Here is a 15,642-nt window from a genome sequence, read left to right on the forward strand (position 1 = left end):
CAGAACCTACTTTGTGCACCTCTTTTCGACTCTGGTTTAGTGATGTCATATTGGTAGCTTGAAATAGCCACGGTGGGAATCTAAATGCCACAACTAAAAAATGCTACAAGAAAGAGCTCCTTTTCTTTCCTGCTAACATCAGCATACCACTGGACATATGTTTTCAATTCTCTGAATTAAATACCTAGAAGCCATATTGCTGGGTTACATGGTGGGTTTATATTGAACTTTATACAAAGGTGACAAACTGTTTCCTAAGAGGTTGTACCATTTTACACTCCTGATATATGAAATGCTTCAGTTGCTCCACATTCTCTTCAATCCATGGTATTGTCATTCTTTTTAATTTTAGACATTAAATGGTGAAGATCTGAACAAAAAGGGGGAGGTGGGAAATGGAAATTATACGAAGGCCTGGTAAGTAGAACTTCTAAACTTCTGTTTGTTTCTTCTTCTTTTTTTTTTTTTGGCTTGGGATTGAAACCAGGGGAACTTACCCACTGAGCCACATCCCCAGCCCTTTTATAGTTTATTTAGAGACAGAGTCTCACTGAGTTATTTAGGGCCTCACTAAGTTGTGAGGCTGGCTTGGAACTCAAAATCCTCCTTGCCTTTAAGTCTCCTGAGCCACTGGGATTACAGATGTGTGCCACCGCACCTGGTTTGTATTTCTTTTAATAGAAAAAGTACTCAGTGAAGCAAGTTGAGGCCTCCTTACCTAGTGACCTTTCTCTCTTCTTTCTCATCTGGAGCCAGGCACATGGATGAAACTCCTAAGGAGACAAGGAGATAGGGATATTGTTTATATTGTTTGCATTTCAAAGAGATGGCTCCAATGTTCTTAAGGAATCAAAAAGGGATGCTAAATCTTTAAACAAGAGAATGTTATCACTTCAAAGACAAAAGGCCATTCAAATCATTGGGGAAATAATTAAAAACGAAATCTCCTGCCAATCCAGTAAAGACTCTCCACAAAGACAGAAAAAAAATGAAAAATTTCATTAATGTATAAGCATTAAACTAGGCTGTGATTTGTATCACAAGAAATCTGATAAGACATTTCTTTTTTTTGGGGGGGGGGGACTACTGGGGATAGAAGTCAGAGGCACTTGATCACTGAGCTACATCCCCAGTCCTATTTTTGTATTATATTTAGAGATAGATTCTCACTGAGTTGCTTAGGACCTCGCTAAATTGCTGAGGCTGGCTTTGAACTCACAATTCTCCTGTCTTGGCCTCCTGAGTCACTGGGATCACAGGCATGTGCCACTATGCCAGGCCTGCTAAGACATTTCAATGACAGAAAGAAATGTCATGCTTTTATGTAGCCAGGCAGATATACATGTTTTCAAAATAACTAATAACTTGTCCTCAAGTAAGAAACTTGACAGCACCGTTTGGGACACAGAGTTCATCCCAAATTCAATTGGGATTGCAACCTGTTAATTAATTTCCTTTATCCAAAGGAAAACTAAGACTCTTATCTCTATGACATTTGGATAACAACTTGGAGCTAGGCATGGAGGCTGAAATTCCCTCAGAGGCAGGGAGATAGGGATGTTACTTTCATTGTTTACATTTCAAGTAGATGCCTCCAAGGCTCTTACCAAAACACAATTGTCTTTATCCAAAGGAAAACTAAGATTTATATCTCTATGACAACAACTTGGAGGCAGGAATACAGAACACAATTCCCAGAGAGAGGGAGATAGGGATGTTATTTTCATTCTAAACCTTTCAAAGAAATGGCTACAAGGCCCTTAAGGAAAACACTCTGCAACTGTAAAACTGGCAAGACACCTACTTAGCTTTTAAAATGATTTACATACGTCTCAAACGGTCAGAGAAAAATTTATAATTTTTTTCTGAAGTAAATGATCGAAGAAAAGATGGGCAGGGGAGGGGTCTTTTTAAAATGTTTCTTTCAGTTGTTGATGGACCTTTATTTTATTTATTTACATACTGTGCTAAGGATCAAACCCAGTGCCTCATACATACTAGGCAAGTGCTCTACCACTGAGCCACAACCCGAGCCTGGTCTTTCTTTTTTGATACCAGGAAATAGTTAACTTTCAATTTTTTTATTTATCCTACAACACCACCACACATTGACTGCTACAGTGCTCCATTCCAGATCCACGTTTCCCTCTTCACCTATCTTTCAAAATCCTCATCAATCCCTTTACTAAAGGAAGCATCCCAGGACTACTGTTCTGGTCACCTCTCCAAGGGCCAGACCCCCAGCCCCCAGTCACTCCAGAGGAACCACTGTTATCAAAGGCTATGACTAGTTTCCTAGAGCTGCTAAACATTGCACATCATTTTGGTCTGATTTCAACCCATTTCAAAGACAGTAAAACTGAGACACAGGAAAATCCTAAAAGGATGCTCAGGGTACTACCCCCAAATTGCATTTAAGGATTTCAACGCTTAGACTCCTAACCGCTAAGGACAGCCTCAAATGGCCGGGGTGTGTGTGTGGGGGAGGGAAACCTTCGTTATTCCAGGGCACAATCGAGGGTGAAAACCCTTCGCACGCAGTTCTCGCCCAACTGCGCCTGCGCGAGTCAGAGCGTGCGAGTTTGCCCCAGACACTGACGTTACAGGCCGCCCCTCCTAATCCGGAACACGACCAACATTCCGCTGGTCCTGCCTTGACGGGCGTGGTCACAATCCAATAAAAATGGAGGGCTGAGTCCCTCTGAGCCAATGGCAAAAGTTTGAGGGGAGGTGGAGGCGGAATGTGAGAGGAAACAAGAAGACAGGCCCAAGATGGAGGCGGTGGCGGCAGTAGCGGCGTGACAGGTGAGGGCGGGCCCGGTAGATTTCGTTTCTGGAGCGGCCGCCAGGCACAGGCACGGAGCCCGGACCAAAAGCTCAGCTCCAGGATGGCTGCGCCTGTACTCAGGCGCCCCCCGCCCGGAACTGGAGGAGTGGTTTGACCCGGGGCGAGACCATCATCAACAGCGGGGGCGGGGTGGGTAGACAGGAATAGGCGGGCAAGGCTGTGGGATGGTTTCGCCTGCAGCGAGTGCCCGCGCGCCTGCGCAGAGCCCGAAAATCTTCGGGAGGCGGGACCAGGCCAGAATGGGGTCTGGATCGTGAGTGTGTGGGTTCCAGATTCAGTCTTGAACTCCTTAGAGTGTCTGATAATTTTCTTACTGACTCCAGAGACTTGGTGGAGATGCCCCCTCGCTCCTTGGCTTCTTTATTCTGGATCAATGTTTATACCCCTAGGGATATACCTGAGTATTCCATTACCCCTCTTTCACCTTCCCAAACTCCTTCCGTGATCCACCACAGAATTTACGCCAGTAATCTGTTTGTGACCTCTCATTTGTTGTCAGGGGGAATTTTGGAGACTCCCCACCCCGACCTTACCTCCATTTTCTCAAATCTACACCATTATTTTCCCTATACCAAATGTCTGGTGAGCCACCATTACCAATCCCGTTTGGCCCAATGTGTGGTGACTCCCATTATCCACCCTTCTCCCCATTACAGTCCCTAGTGACTCCTATTACATCTGTCCAGCATACTGTCTGGTGACCTCCATTAAGCACCTATCACAATGTTTGTGATCCTGCCATCAACTTTATACCCCAGGGCTTAGGGACACCCATAATACCTTTATTTTCCCAAATTAAGGGCAATATCTGATAATCCTCCCATTTCCTTTCCTCCCCCTGTGACTGCTCCTTCACCACAGTGGTCACCCCCTTCTCCATTAAAAGACCAGGACAGCCTGTTCATGCCCATTATGTAACTGACACCCCCAGTGCAGTGCATGCTGACTTCCCCATTAGTCCCTGGCACAAAGTCTTGTATACTCCTGTATCTTCCAGGACAGTGTGTGCTGCTTCTCATTGTGTCCCTGCTGCCTCTCTGCTGCAGTGAGTTTGGAGATCTTGTCACCCAAGAATGAGACAAACAGCAGGAGAGTCTAAGCAGAGGAGGGACTGAGTAGACTTCAGATGTTAACAGGATCCTTAGGCTGTTATATGGAAATTAGGCTGCAGAGGACAGTGGGAATCTGGAGATGGAATATTTTTTTATGGTACTGGGAATTAAACCTAGCGACACTTTACCACTGAATTGCCTCCCTAGTTCTTTTGCTTTATATTTTAAGACAGGGTCTCACTAAATTGTTGAGGCTAGCATCAAACTCGAGATACCCCTGCCTCAGCCTTCTGACTCATGGAAATTGCAGGCATACACCACTATGCCAGGCTAGAGATGAAATTTTTATGTATTTATTTGCAGTGCTAGGGATTGAAACCCAGGACACTCTGCCACTGAGACATATCCCTGGTCCTTTATTAATTTTTAATTTTGAGACATGGTCTTGCTAAATTGCTGAGTCTGACCTTAAACTTGCAGTTTTCGTGTCTCAGCCTCCTGATTCACTGGGATTGTAGGCATGGACCACGGTACTGGGCTGGAGATGGAATTTTATTTTATTCCCTGATACTTTGCTTTTAGAATCATTGTTTGACCTCTGAAATTCTCCTCTGTTTACTCTCTCCTAGGAGCCTCATGGCACCTGCCCAGCCTCACCTCAGACCATCTTGACAAAGTCTTAGGCTCCATGGAGCCGCCACGGGGCCCCCCTGCCAACGGGGCTGAGCCGTCCCGGGCAGTGGGCACTGTCAAAGTGTACCTGCCCAACAAGCAACGCACAGTGGTGAGTCACAGAGGTGAAACTCTTAGGGGTTGTGGATGGACCCAGTTATAAGTTTTCAGATTGGCAGGGTGACAAGGGCTTGGGAGTGGCCATTGCAGAGGAATGGGATTATCAGCTGGGGCTGTTTCTGTTGGGCACTGAGGGCCTCTGCCTCTGCATACACACATACAGGTGACTGTCCGGGATGGCATGAGTGTCTACGACTCGCTAGACAAGGCCCTCAAGGTGCGAGGCCTCAATCAGGATTGCTGCGTGGTCTACAGACTCATCAAAGGGTAAGTGTGACAGTAATAATAAGTAAGTGTGGGTGAGCATAGTGGCACACACATGTAACCTCAGCAACTCAGGAGGCCAAGGCAGAAGGATCACAAGTTTGAGGCCAACCTGGGCAACTTAGCAAGACCCTATCTTATAATAAAAATTAAAAAGGACTGGGATGGTACCTTAGTGACAGAGTTACTTGCCTAGCGTGTGCAAGACCCAAAGTGTGATACTCAGTACCACAAAAAAGTGACTCCCATGCCACCTACTTGTTCTCCCCAGAGTCATCCCTTTCCTTCTTCACTCTGTTGTGAAGCTTTGCATTAGTTCACTTAACCTATAAGCTTATCCATCTTTTATGTCATTACTTCATTAGTTCATTGACCTGGAAAGTCTGAAACTCATTATCTTCTTGGCCCCAAGTCCTCACCCTGCAGTCACCTCCTTGCAGAGTTCATCTTTTTGCTTTTTCACGATTTCATGAACTCATGAGCTTTCTCCTTCCTCAGCTTCTCCATTTGCTGCTGAGTTGGGCTTTATTGACTTTCCATAGATTCCCCTGTTCTGGGGTTCCTTAATTTTTTATCCTGTTCATACATTGCATTTTATATTTTTAACTCCTTATCAGCCCCTTTCCCAGGCTGGCTTGGCACTTCTTAGATAGTCTCATTTGCCTCTTACCTTGTAATTAAGACAATAGACCCTTCACACAATCTCCTGGTGGCCCCTGGCAAGTCACTTTCTCCCTCTAATCCTATGTCCCTATCTGTAAAATGGGGACAAGGATAGTGACTAATTTAATGAGAATTAAACATGCCAGATATTAGTCCATGGATCTGGGGCTTGGAGGGACTTTGGGGGCTTCCCTGCCTCCCATGATCCCTACCCACCTTCCTACTCATTGCTCTCCATGACCCCTGCAGGCGAAAGACAGTCACTGCCTGGGACACAGCCATCGCCCCCCTGGATGGTGAGGAACTCATTGTGGAGGTCCTCGAGGATGTGCCGCTAACCATGCACAATTTTGTGAGTGAAGCGTGGACAGAAGCGGCAGGCCATGGGGGTGGGAAGGGCCCTTGACCGGGCCTCAATTTCCCTGCTGTGTGGAAACAGGTACGGAAGACATTCTTCAGCCTGGCGTTCTGTGACTTCTGCCTTAAGTTTCTGTTCCATGGCTTCCGCTGCCAAACCTGTGGCTACAAGTTCCACCAGCATTGTTCCTCCAAGGTTCCCACAGTCTGTGTTGACATGAGTACCAACCGCCGACCGTGAGCCTGGCCTGGGGTGGTTGGGGGAATGGGGAGGGCAGAGACCAGCCATAAGGCCCTTGTAGACAGCTTATCCGTGTTTTCTTGTTTTACACCCTGAATGCCCTCAAGGATCTACCACAGTGTCCAAGATTTGTCTGGAGGCTCCAGGCAGCATGAGGCTCCCTCAAACTGCCCCCCGAATGAGCTGCTAACCCCCCAGGGTCCCAGGTAGGAATACCTTAGGGGCACTGGGGGAGAAAAAAATCTGGGGGGTCCCTGCAGATCACAGACCATACTTTTATTCATTTATTTACTTGACAAACATTTATTGGGCATCTACAAGAGTAAAGGTATGGAGCTATGGGATCTTGGGCAATTTATCTAATCTCTCTAGGTGTCAGTTTTCCCATCTGTTAAAAGGGAATGATACTTTTTACCACGCAAGGCTCTAGTGAGGATTCAGTGAGGTAAAATGTGTAGAGTGTTTAGAGAATTACCTGGTATAGAATAAATAATAATTTATTATTATTAATTATGAACATATAAGCAGCTAACTACTACACTCATTCTTCCAGCATAACCTTGTGCAAACCTTTCCATTTTGAAATACATATTACTTATCATAAATTACTTTCCTTTGGTTTTTTTATATTAAGTATTAAAATGATACATATATAGATGTATATAATATATAGATGTGTATTTTATAATGTTCATACTTAATATGGTTTATTTTTATTATGTGTTGTATTATGGAATATTTTTCTATATATAAAACACCATATATTTTTTATAATACATAAAAGGGTAAGTTTAATTTGGGATATATGTGGATTAATCACCTCTGAATTTCAGAATAGTGAAAGAAACATTAGAAAATCTTTTCATAACATTATAATTTGTATAATCCACATATGGTATATGACATGTTACATGATGATATGTTTTACAACATTACCGTTGTAATACAAGGTATATTATACAATACATGTTTGAATATTATATGTCATTATAATATATAATTATGAAATTCATATCTTACCTTTTTCCCTACATCTTTGTCCCTCACTGTCCCTCGTTTAGGCCTTCAGTGTCACCTTCTTTGAGAAGCCTCCCCTGACACCCCCGGGACACTTTCTGTCCTCTTATTTTGTTCTCTTTTTCCCATTCTTGCTCCTATCACCTATGAGCTCATTATATATTTCTTTATCTTGATTCCTCTCTTCCTCTGCTGGAATATTGGCTCCACAAGGGCATTTATTTGTTTTGTTCACAGTTTTATCACTTACACCTAGAATGGTTATCTGGTACGTGGCAGGCACTCACTGGGTGTTTCTTGAACAAACAAATGCCAGTATAACCAGTTGGCATTTGCTCTGAATGAGCCAAAGGCATGTTTGGGGTGGCAGGGGTGGGCTCCCTGGGTTTTCTGCTTCATTCCATAGCAACTTCACAGCCTTTTTCCTGTCAGCCCCTGCACTCAGCACCATGACCGGGAACACTTCCCCTTCCCTGCCTCAGCCAACGCCCCCCTGCAGCGCATCCGCTCCACATCCACTCCCAACGTCCACATGGTCAGCACCACAGCTCCCATGGACTCCAGCCTCATGCAGGTGGGTAGCAAGGGGGGCACTGGAGGAGCATGGTGCAGGGGGTGAGAGCCATTTCTATTGGCCTCCACATGCTCACCTTGATTTCTGTCCCCCATCTTTCAGCTCACTGGCCAGAGTTTCGGCACCAATGGTGAGAGCCCACCCACCCCACTCCATGCTTACACTCTGTGCCTTCTCTGCCCTGCTGCCCCACTTGCCTCCACTCACATCCTCTCCACAACTGCAGCTGCTGGTAGTAGAGGTGGTGGTGATGGAGGCCCGCGGGGGAGCCCCAACCCATCCAGTGTGTCCTCGGGGAGGAAGTCCCCACATTCCAAGTCACCTTCAGAGCAGCGGGAGCGGAAGTCCTTGGCTGATGAAAAGAAGAAAGTGGTACACTCAAGGGGGAATCTTGGGAAGGGGGCACTGCAGGCTGACTGACATGGGCTGAAGGGTGTGGGCAGGCCCCTCAGATGATGCCCATCTGGCCCACAGAAGAACCTCGGGTACCGGGACTCAGGCTATTACTGGGAGGTGCCACCCAGTGAGGTGCAGCTGCTGAAGAGAATTGGGACGGGCTCCTTTGGAACCGTGTTTCGCGGGAGGTGGCATGGTGATGTGGCCGTGAAGGTGCTCAAGGTAGCCCAACCCACTGCTGAGCAGGCCCAGGCCTTCAAGAACGAGATGCAGGTGCTCAGGTGAGGTTCGCATGTTTGTGTGGATGGGGTGGTGGAGAGGGGCATGGCAGGTATGGCCTTGGTTCGTCTCTGGGGAAAAGCCATGCTTGGGGTACTTCTTGGATGTCATCTACATTTATGTCATATTGGAACCATAGTCAGAAGTCATTTCTCTCTGAAGGATGTCCCTTTTCCCTTTGGTAAATGGCCATGTTTAGATGGCCTCCATAATTAGAAAAAAATATATACCTTTAGATGACCTCTGATGATGCTGATATCAGCATGGATATTAATTAATGGCTCTGCTTCCAAATTTGAGTCTTCTCATGTGCCTACCTTGAACTGGGCCTGGGATAGGCTTTCATTGCCATGGTCATGGGCATGGAGGTGAAGAGCATAATGTTAAGTAACAGTAGCTCCAGGAAAGCTCATGGCTTTCCTTCCTCACTGTTGTGTAGAACCATTCATGTTATATTTATTGTGTTGCAGGCTTGGTTTTGTTTTCATTTTTTATTTTTTCGTACCTGGATTGAACCCAGGGGCACTTAACCACTGAGCCACATCCCCAGCCCTTTTTATTTTTTGAGACAGGGTCTTGCTAAGTTGCTGAGCCTGGTTTTGAACTTGCCATCTTCCTGCCTCAGCCTCCTGATCCGCTGGGATTACAGGCGTGTGCACCCAGCCACAGGCTTGCTATTAATTATCATAATGCCTTGATGCAAAGAACAATATTGTTAATTATAATCATAACCATAATTTAATCATTAAGATTATAATTGCTATGATTAATGTCTATTAACATATTTAATTTATGCTGAGAAACTCAGGTGTTCTCTTTTTGTGCTACAGTTATTACATAGCATAGTACTATATGCCTGTGTTCTATATAAGCAGAATGGTATACATTTTGTGTGTGTGTGTGTGTGTGTGGTGCTGTTGATGGAATGCCAGATATACACCCTGCCAATGAGCTACACCTCCAGCCCCCAGGACTATATAGTTTCTGCTGCTCCTCAGAATGTCAGTATGGGCTCTTCCCCTCTGTCAAATGGACACAATTATAACACAATTATGTTATAGAGTTGATATTATCATAATTACTTGTTCTGTATTAATATTTATGCTGACAATGGATGGCACAGTAAGAAAACTTTTATTCTTATTTCCTCTCTGTGAAATGGCAGTGATTGGAGCATGTGGTAATTTCTATAGACTTACCATTATTAAGAATTGTCAGCTGGACTGGGGATGTAGTTCAGTTGGTAGAGTGCTTGCCTCACATGCACAAGGCCCTGGGTTCTACCCCAGGACCACACAAAAAAATTAATTAATTAATTTAATTAAATGCAGTACTGTTTAAAAAAAAGAATCCTCAGCTGGGCACAGTGATGCATACCTGTAATCCCAGCAGCTCAGCAGGCTGAGGCAGGAGGATCTCGAGTTCAAAGCCAGTGTCAGCAACTTAGTGAGGCCCTGAGCAACTCAGTGAGACCCGTCTCTAAATAAAATGTAAAAAGGGGCTGGGGACATGGCTCAGGGGTTATGTGCCCCTGGGTTCAATCCCCAGTACCAAAAAGAATCTTTTTGTGCTCTATTTTTCTCCCTGTCATGATCAAAATTTCAGAGCATCATCAAAGTTATTTGTGTTTGTTTTGCCATTTTTAGTTAATACTTTGATAAGGAATGAAACTTTTCTCATAAATTAGGGTAAAATGATTTGTGCCTGGTAGAGTTTCTGTGAGATAGACCCAGGTACACAGGAACAATGACAACAAGGACAGTGATGTTTTCAGAGTGCTTACTATGTGGTCAGCCCTGTTCTAAAGCACCTTACAGGTTGTTTACTCACTCATCTATCCCCATATCCCTGTAAGTTAGCCACTGTAATGATCTCAGTTTTACAGTTAAGGAATGTGAGGACCAGAGAGGTTAAATGTCTTCCCCACGGTTGCACAGCAAGGAACTGGTGAAGCCTAGATTTGAACTCAGGACATGAATCTATACTCCAAGCTCTACCTCTAAGCCTCTCACAGTGATTAATCACTCTTACAATGATTAGATACTATTAATCTAATAATATCTGCCTGTCTGTGGGCTGGGATTGGGGTGGGACATTACACAGGGGGAAGGCTATAAGCATTACATGATACCCATATTTTAGCCCTGCATTTGTCAATATAATGATGTCATGTCAATGAGGAAGGTTGGTATTCCACTTTTTCATTTGTAAAATGGTCACAGTGACAGTTGTTCTTTGTCTTCCCCACCCCTAAAACTCCCCTTTCTACCTGCAGGAAGACACGGCATGTCAACATCTTGCTGTTCATGGGCTTCATGACCCGGCCAGGATTTGCCATCATCACACAGTGGTGTGAGGGCTCCAGCCTCTACCACCACCTGCATGTGGCTGACACACGCTTCGACATGGTCCAGCTAATTGACGTTGCCAGGCAGACTGCCCAGGGCATGGAGTGAGCCTTTTGCCTTGGGGACTGAGGAGGGGCAGTGGGAAGAAGGGTGGAGGAGGTAAGTAGCCTCCAGCTAACTCACCGCCTACCTCTACCCCACAGCTACCTCCATGCCAAGAACATCATCCACCGAGACCTCAAGTCTAATAGTATCTGCCTGTCTGTGGGCTGGGATTGGGGTGGGACATTACACAGGCGGAAGGCTTAAGGGGATGGCTCTTGTGTGGGCATTTCTGAGGATGAATGGGGAAGAGTACACGTTGCCTGGCTCCTTGTTGGATATCAGAACTGTGGCTGGTAAGGGGGCCTTAATGGGGTGCCCTTGGTTAGGAGTCAGAGGTGTGGCTGGTTTTGGTACTACTCTTGGGGACTGTGGTCCGGTTGTGAGATGTAGCAGTTGTGAACATTATAGGGAGTTTCTGACCAGGGTTATAGATATGGTGGGTTTAGGTGCCATTCAAGGGGCTTTTTGGTTAAGAGTCGCAGTGGGACCAAGTGTGGAGGGCATTAATTATGCATAATTTTATGATATTGGGGGCTTCTGGTCAGGGTCAGAAAAATCACTAATACCAGATTAATGATAACCTTCCAGTCAGGGTGATTGATAGGCTTGACTATTGGAAATCTATAGTGGCCCTTGACCCCAGTGGACATCTTCCTGCATGAGGGGCTCACAGTGAAGATAGGTGACTTTGGCCTGGCCACAGTGAAGACAAGATGGAGTGGGGCCCAACCCTTGGAGCAGCCCTCAGGCTCCGTGCTTTGGATGGTGAGTTGGGTCAGGCTGGATGGGGAGGGGCATAGGGAGACAGAGACAGGGATGCCTGTGACAGTGTGGGTGTTATGTTTCACCTTGTGGGGGTAGCTCCAAGTTGTGCCAGTGTGGCCAGCCAGATGTGGAACTATGGGCCACATCTGCTGTCCCTCATGCTTTCCCTGCCCCATCTGGCCTATTGAAGGCGGCTGAGGTGATCCGTATGCAGGACCCAAACCCCTACAGTTTCCAGTCGGACGTCTATGCCTACGGGGTTGTGCTCTATGAGCTCATGACAGGCTCACTGCCTTACAGTCACATTGGCAGCCGTGACCAGGTAAGCCCTACACATTACCCATGGTTTCCCTCTGTCCTTCACACCCCATATCCCTTGCTCTGCACAAAGAATGGTACACTTCACCCAGAAACCTAGAATTTTCTGGAATGAGAACTCCAAGAGTTAATCCCATAAGGAATCCTATGCCAACTTCCCTCCTTCCCCTACATCCACAACCTCTGGGACAAAAGCCTTAAAGCCCAGAGTCCTCTGAATCTTGTACCCAGCATGCTCTAGACCCCAAGATACTCAGAAGCCTTCCAGAGATTTTCTAGGCATCTACAGTCTTCTCTGGATACTCAAAATACTACAGGTTCCCAAAACCCAGAATTCCATTTCTCTGAGAAGTAACATCCCCCATGCTTCCAGAATATTCACAAATACTCAAAATCACCCAGACTTTGAATATCTGTCAGGCTCTGGGGCCCTGGTACCCATAATTTTGTAGGCCCCAGGATCTCATAGTTCTTTGGGTTCAGGGCCTAGAACCTCCCAGGCCCTCAGGAACCCAGAATCCTCTGACTCCTAACCAAGGGCACCCCATTAAGGCCCCCTTACCAGCCAAGTGTCTGGGGGAAGGCTTAAGGGGAACACTCAGAGTCCTGCAGAAAATGTGGACTCAGACATTTAGGTCCCAGACTTCCATGGAAATATAAGTTTCCCCAGATTCAGAACTGCATGTTTCCCCAAGGCTCGGTACTTTCTAGGTTCTAAGCCCCCTAGACAACTGTGGACTTAGTCCTATATACCTATAATCCTCAACAACCCCAAACTTAAATTTTTCTATTTTGTAGGCAGAGAAACCTCCCAAGTCTTCAGAGACTCATAATTTTCTGGGCCTTAATACCTGGAGCCCCCTGTTCCCCAAAAATGAGCTTTCCACATCACTCAAGACCCCAAATTCTCTGCATCTAACAGCTCAAACCCTAAAACTACCCCATTCCTGCCCCTCCCTCAGATCATCTTCATGGTAGGCCGTGGCTATCTGTCTCCGGACCTCAGCAAAATCTCCAGTAACTGCCCCAAGGCCATGCGGCGCCTGCTGTCTGACTGCCTCAAGTTCCAGCGGGAGGAGCGGCCCCTCTTCCCCCAGGTGAGCTGGGTAGGAGGGCTGGATACCTTGATAGGGGGACTCCAAGGCAGAGGGAGAGTGGGGATGGAGGCAGATGTGAATGTGAATTGTGTCAAAGTTCAGATACACTGTGTGTGTGTGTGTGTGTGTGTGTGTTTCCCCATTAGGCTGGGGCCTGGGGTGTTGGGGTGCCCATGGAGCTCCAGACACTCCTCCTCATCCCTACCTGCCCCCAGATCCTGGCCACGATTGAGCTGCTGCAACGGTCACTCCCCAAGATTGAGCGGAGTGCCTCTGAACCCTCCTTGCACCGCACCCAGGCTGATGAGTTGCCTGCCTGCCTCCTCAGCGCAGCCCGCCTTGTGCCTTAGGCCCTGCCCCCAGCCACCGGGGAGCCCACCTCAGTCTGCCACGCCATGGAGTCCTGCCCACCAGCCAGTGTTCCATCTCTGTCTTGATACTGCCTCAGGATCCCCCATCTCTCACCCTGGGAGATGGTGGTGATCCCCTTGAGCTCTTCAGTTCCTCTGGAATTGGGGGACCCCCCCAGAGACTGAGACCCCTGCCTCTTCCATAATTTGGTTTACTCTTGGCTTTGGGGAATACTTCTAAATTTGGGGTGCACCTCCATCTCCACTAGCTGGAATTTGTGGCAGGGATTCCACTTAGAACGTCTCTGGAATTTGTGCCTAATGTGCCTTCACTGGATTTTGGGGTTCCCCAGCACCCCATATGGATTTGGGGGGTCTTCTGTGTCTCCCCTGCCAGTCAAGGACTCCCCTCTTTCTTCACCAAGAAGCACAGAATTCTGCTGGGCCTTTGCTTGTTTATTTTGATTCCCGACTCTTCTCTGGGGTTCAGAGCCGCTGAGGGGAGGAAATCCAGGCAAGGAGTGGAGGTTGGGGGGAGGTGCAGACCACACAAACAGCGTCACTGCACGCATCACCACAGGCGGCACGATGAACGAGGACCACATATGCCAAGCACGGCACAAGAGGAGGCCACGTCAGTCACAGACACAGACATCACGGCAAAGGTGGGGAAGTGGGAGACCATTGGCCTTCCCTGTGCAAAGGATTCTGGGTGGATGGGTGGAGTTTGCATATTTAAAGACAGCTGTCAGAGGCAGGAAACTGGGGGGGTGGTCCCTGGGGGAACCGAGGGGTCCTAGAAGTGAGAGGAGCTCCCAGTGTGTTGAATGGTGTTGAGGAGAAGAGGGTGAAGGGAGATTTTTATGGAACTCTGGTGGGTGACATTTGAAGATGTGGATCTCCAGAGAGATGGGAGATCCATGGAGAGGGTTTTAAAGGTAGGGATTTCTCGGAATTGGAAAATTTTGATGAGGAACAAGGTGTGCTGGAGAGATTTAGGACCAGGAATAGGTTTTTCCAGGAGTTTCTGGACTCAAGGAGGGCATTCAGTGGTGTTAGGACCAGAAACAGGTTGCCTGGTATTTGGGAGCTTCCAGGAAGGAAATACCCTTTGGGTTACTGGGAGTGGAGGTCTTAAGGAATTTGGAGGTTCTAAAACAGTAGATCTTGAGGTGACCAGGAGCAGGATTCTAATAGGACTTAGGGATCCCAAACGTGAGAACTGGATTTAGGACCAGGTGTCACAAGGAACTTAGGTATCTTGAGGAATGATAAGTGGGATGTTGGAGAACCAGGAGAGGAGTTCTCAAGGAATTTAGAGATTCCAAAAGTGAATAATGGATTCAGGGCCCAGAGAGGGTTTGCCCAGGGATTTGGGGATTCTCAGGGTGGGGTGTCAGTCGGAGAAGAGGCTGGCGAAAGACTTCCTCAGGCTGCGGATGGTCTCAGCTTTCACCTCGTCCTGGCTAAGGCTGGGCCTGGGCGGGGCTGGCTCTGGAAGGTTGAAGGCATTGGTCAGAGACTGGGATTTGCTAGAGAGAGACAAGGTGGAGGCGTGGGAGGAAGGGGGGAAGAGGAAGGGGAGGAGGGGAGAGAAACACAATGTTACCCCAGGCCCGGCCCCAGCCCTGCCCCTCTGATCCTGGGGCTGTGCCTCTGACCTTCCCCCCCACCACCTCGGGCCTGAACCATGATGGATTCTTGAGGCTGGGAGGACTTGTGGGGTGGGCGGAGCCGAGGGCCAGGGAGTTGGGATGTGGGGCCAGCTGGGAAGACTTAGATGCAAGGTGTGGAAGTGTGGGATTGGTGAGAGGAGTCATGGGCTGAATCATATCTTTGAATTTTTAGGCTAGTTTGATATGAAAGGGGAAATGAGGTTTTAAGGCTAGGGGGAGGGGTTTGGATTGGACCAGAAGAAGCAAAGAGAATGGTGTGATAATTTGGGAGGATACTGAGGTAGGCCAAAAGGATTTGTGGTGGACCAGAAACGAGCCCATACTTTAGGGGAAAGCCTGAGGCTCTACTGCTGAGTGAAATGATACAAGGACTATGAGTCAGCCACGAGGTGTTTTAGGGATGGGTTGGGGGGAAGAGGCAGGGAGTTTGGCAGGGAAGTCTGAGTTGAGCTGGAAAGAGATTCGCTAGGCAGGGAAGTGCTCAAAATGGGTCTGCCAGG

At 47.3% G+C, this 15,642-nt stretch overlaps 2 protein-coding genes across 3 annotated transcripts in view; one reads left to right on the forward strand and one right to left on the reverse strand.

Moving 5' to 3' along the window:
• Nucleotides 1–2,717: 2,717 nt before the first annotated feature.
• Araf (A-Raf proto-oncogene, serine/threonine kinase) lies at nt 2,718–13,910 on the forward strand. Its single transcript, XM_027927261.3, has 16 exons — nt 2,718–2,805; nt 4,530–4,684; nt 4,856–4,959; nt 5,869–5,971; nt 6,059–6,213; nt 6,325–6,423; nt 7,667–7,808; nt 7,911–7,938; nt 8,035–8,180; nt 8,283–8,485; nt 10,759–10,935; nt 11,035–11,081; nt 11,583–11,701; nt 11,892–12,023; nt 12,982–13,116; nt 13,332–13,910. The coding sequence occupies exons 2-16, from the start codon at nt 4,589–4,591 to the stop codon at nt 13,464–13,466; spliced, it is 1,821 nt and encodes a 606-aa protein (XP_027783062.1). The 5' UTR covers nt 2,718–2,805; nt 4,530–4,588; the 3' UTR covers nt 13,467–13,910.
• A 6-nt stretch (nt 13,911–13,916) lies between these two features.
• The window catches only part of Syn1 (synapsin I), a 53,862-nt gene continuing 52,136 nt past the window's right edge, over nt 13,917–15,642 (reverse strand). The window contains exon 13 of one of the 2 annotated variants that reach the window (XM_027927259.2): nt 13,917–14,998. In XM_027927259.2, the coding sequence (XP_027783060.1) occupies nt 14,863–14,998 (136 nt within the window). In that variant the 3' untranslated portion in view covers nt 13,917–14,862. The remainder of the gene's footprint in view (nt 14,999–15,642) is intronic. The other variant, XM_027927260.2, reaches the window with a different exon arrangement.

The sequence above is a fragment of the Marmota flaviventris genome, chromosome X, assembly GCF_047511675.1.
Source record: "Marmota flaviventris isolate mMarFla1 chromosome X, mMarFla1.hap1, whole genome shotgun sequence".
NCBI classification, from domain to species: Eukaryota; Metazoa; Chordata; class Mammalia; order Rodentia; family Sciuridae; genus Marmota; species Marmota flaviventris.

Excerpts from the sequence above, each read along its gene's own strand:
- Araf (XM_027927261.3), top strand. The coding sequence starts at position 4,589 with ATGGAGCCGCCACGGGGCCCCCCTGCCAACGGGGCTGAGCCGTCCCGG. Across the intron at positions 7,809-7,910 it reads TGGACTCCAGCCTCATGCAG|CTCACTGGCCAGAGTTTCGG; the intron begins GTGGGTAGCAAG and ends CCCATCTTTCAG. Across the intron at positions 11,702-11,891 it reads CAGGCTCCGTGCTTTGGATG|GCGGCTGAGGTGATCCGTAT; the intron begins GTGAGTTGGGTC and ends GGCCTATTGAAG.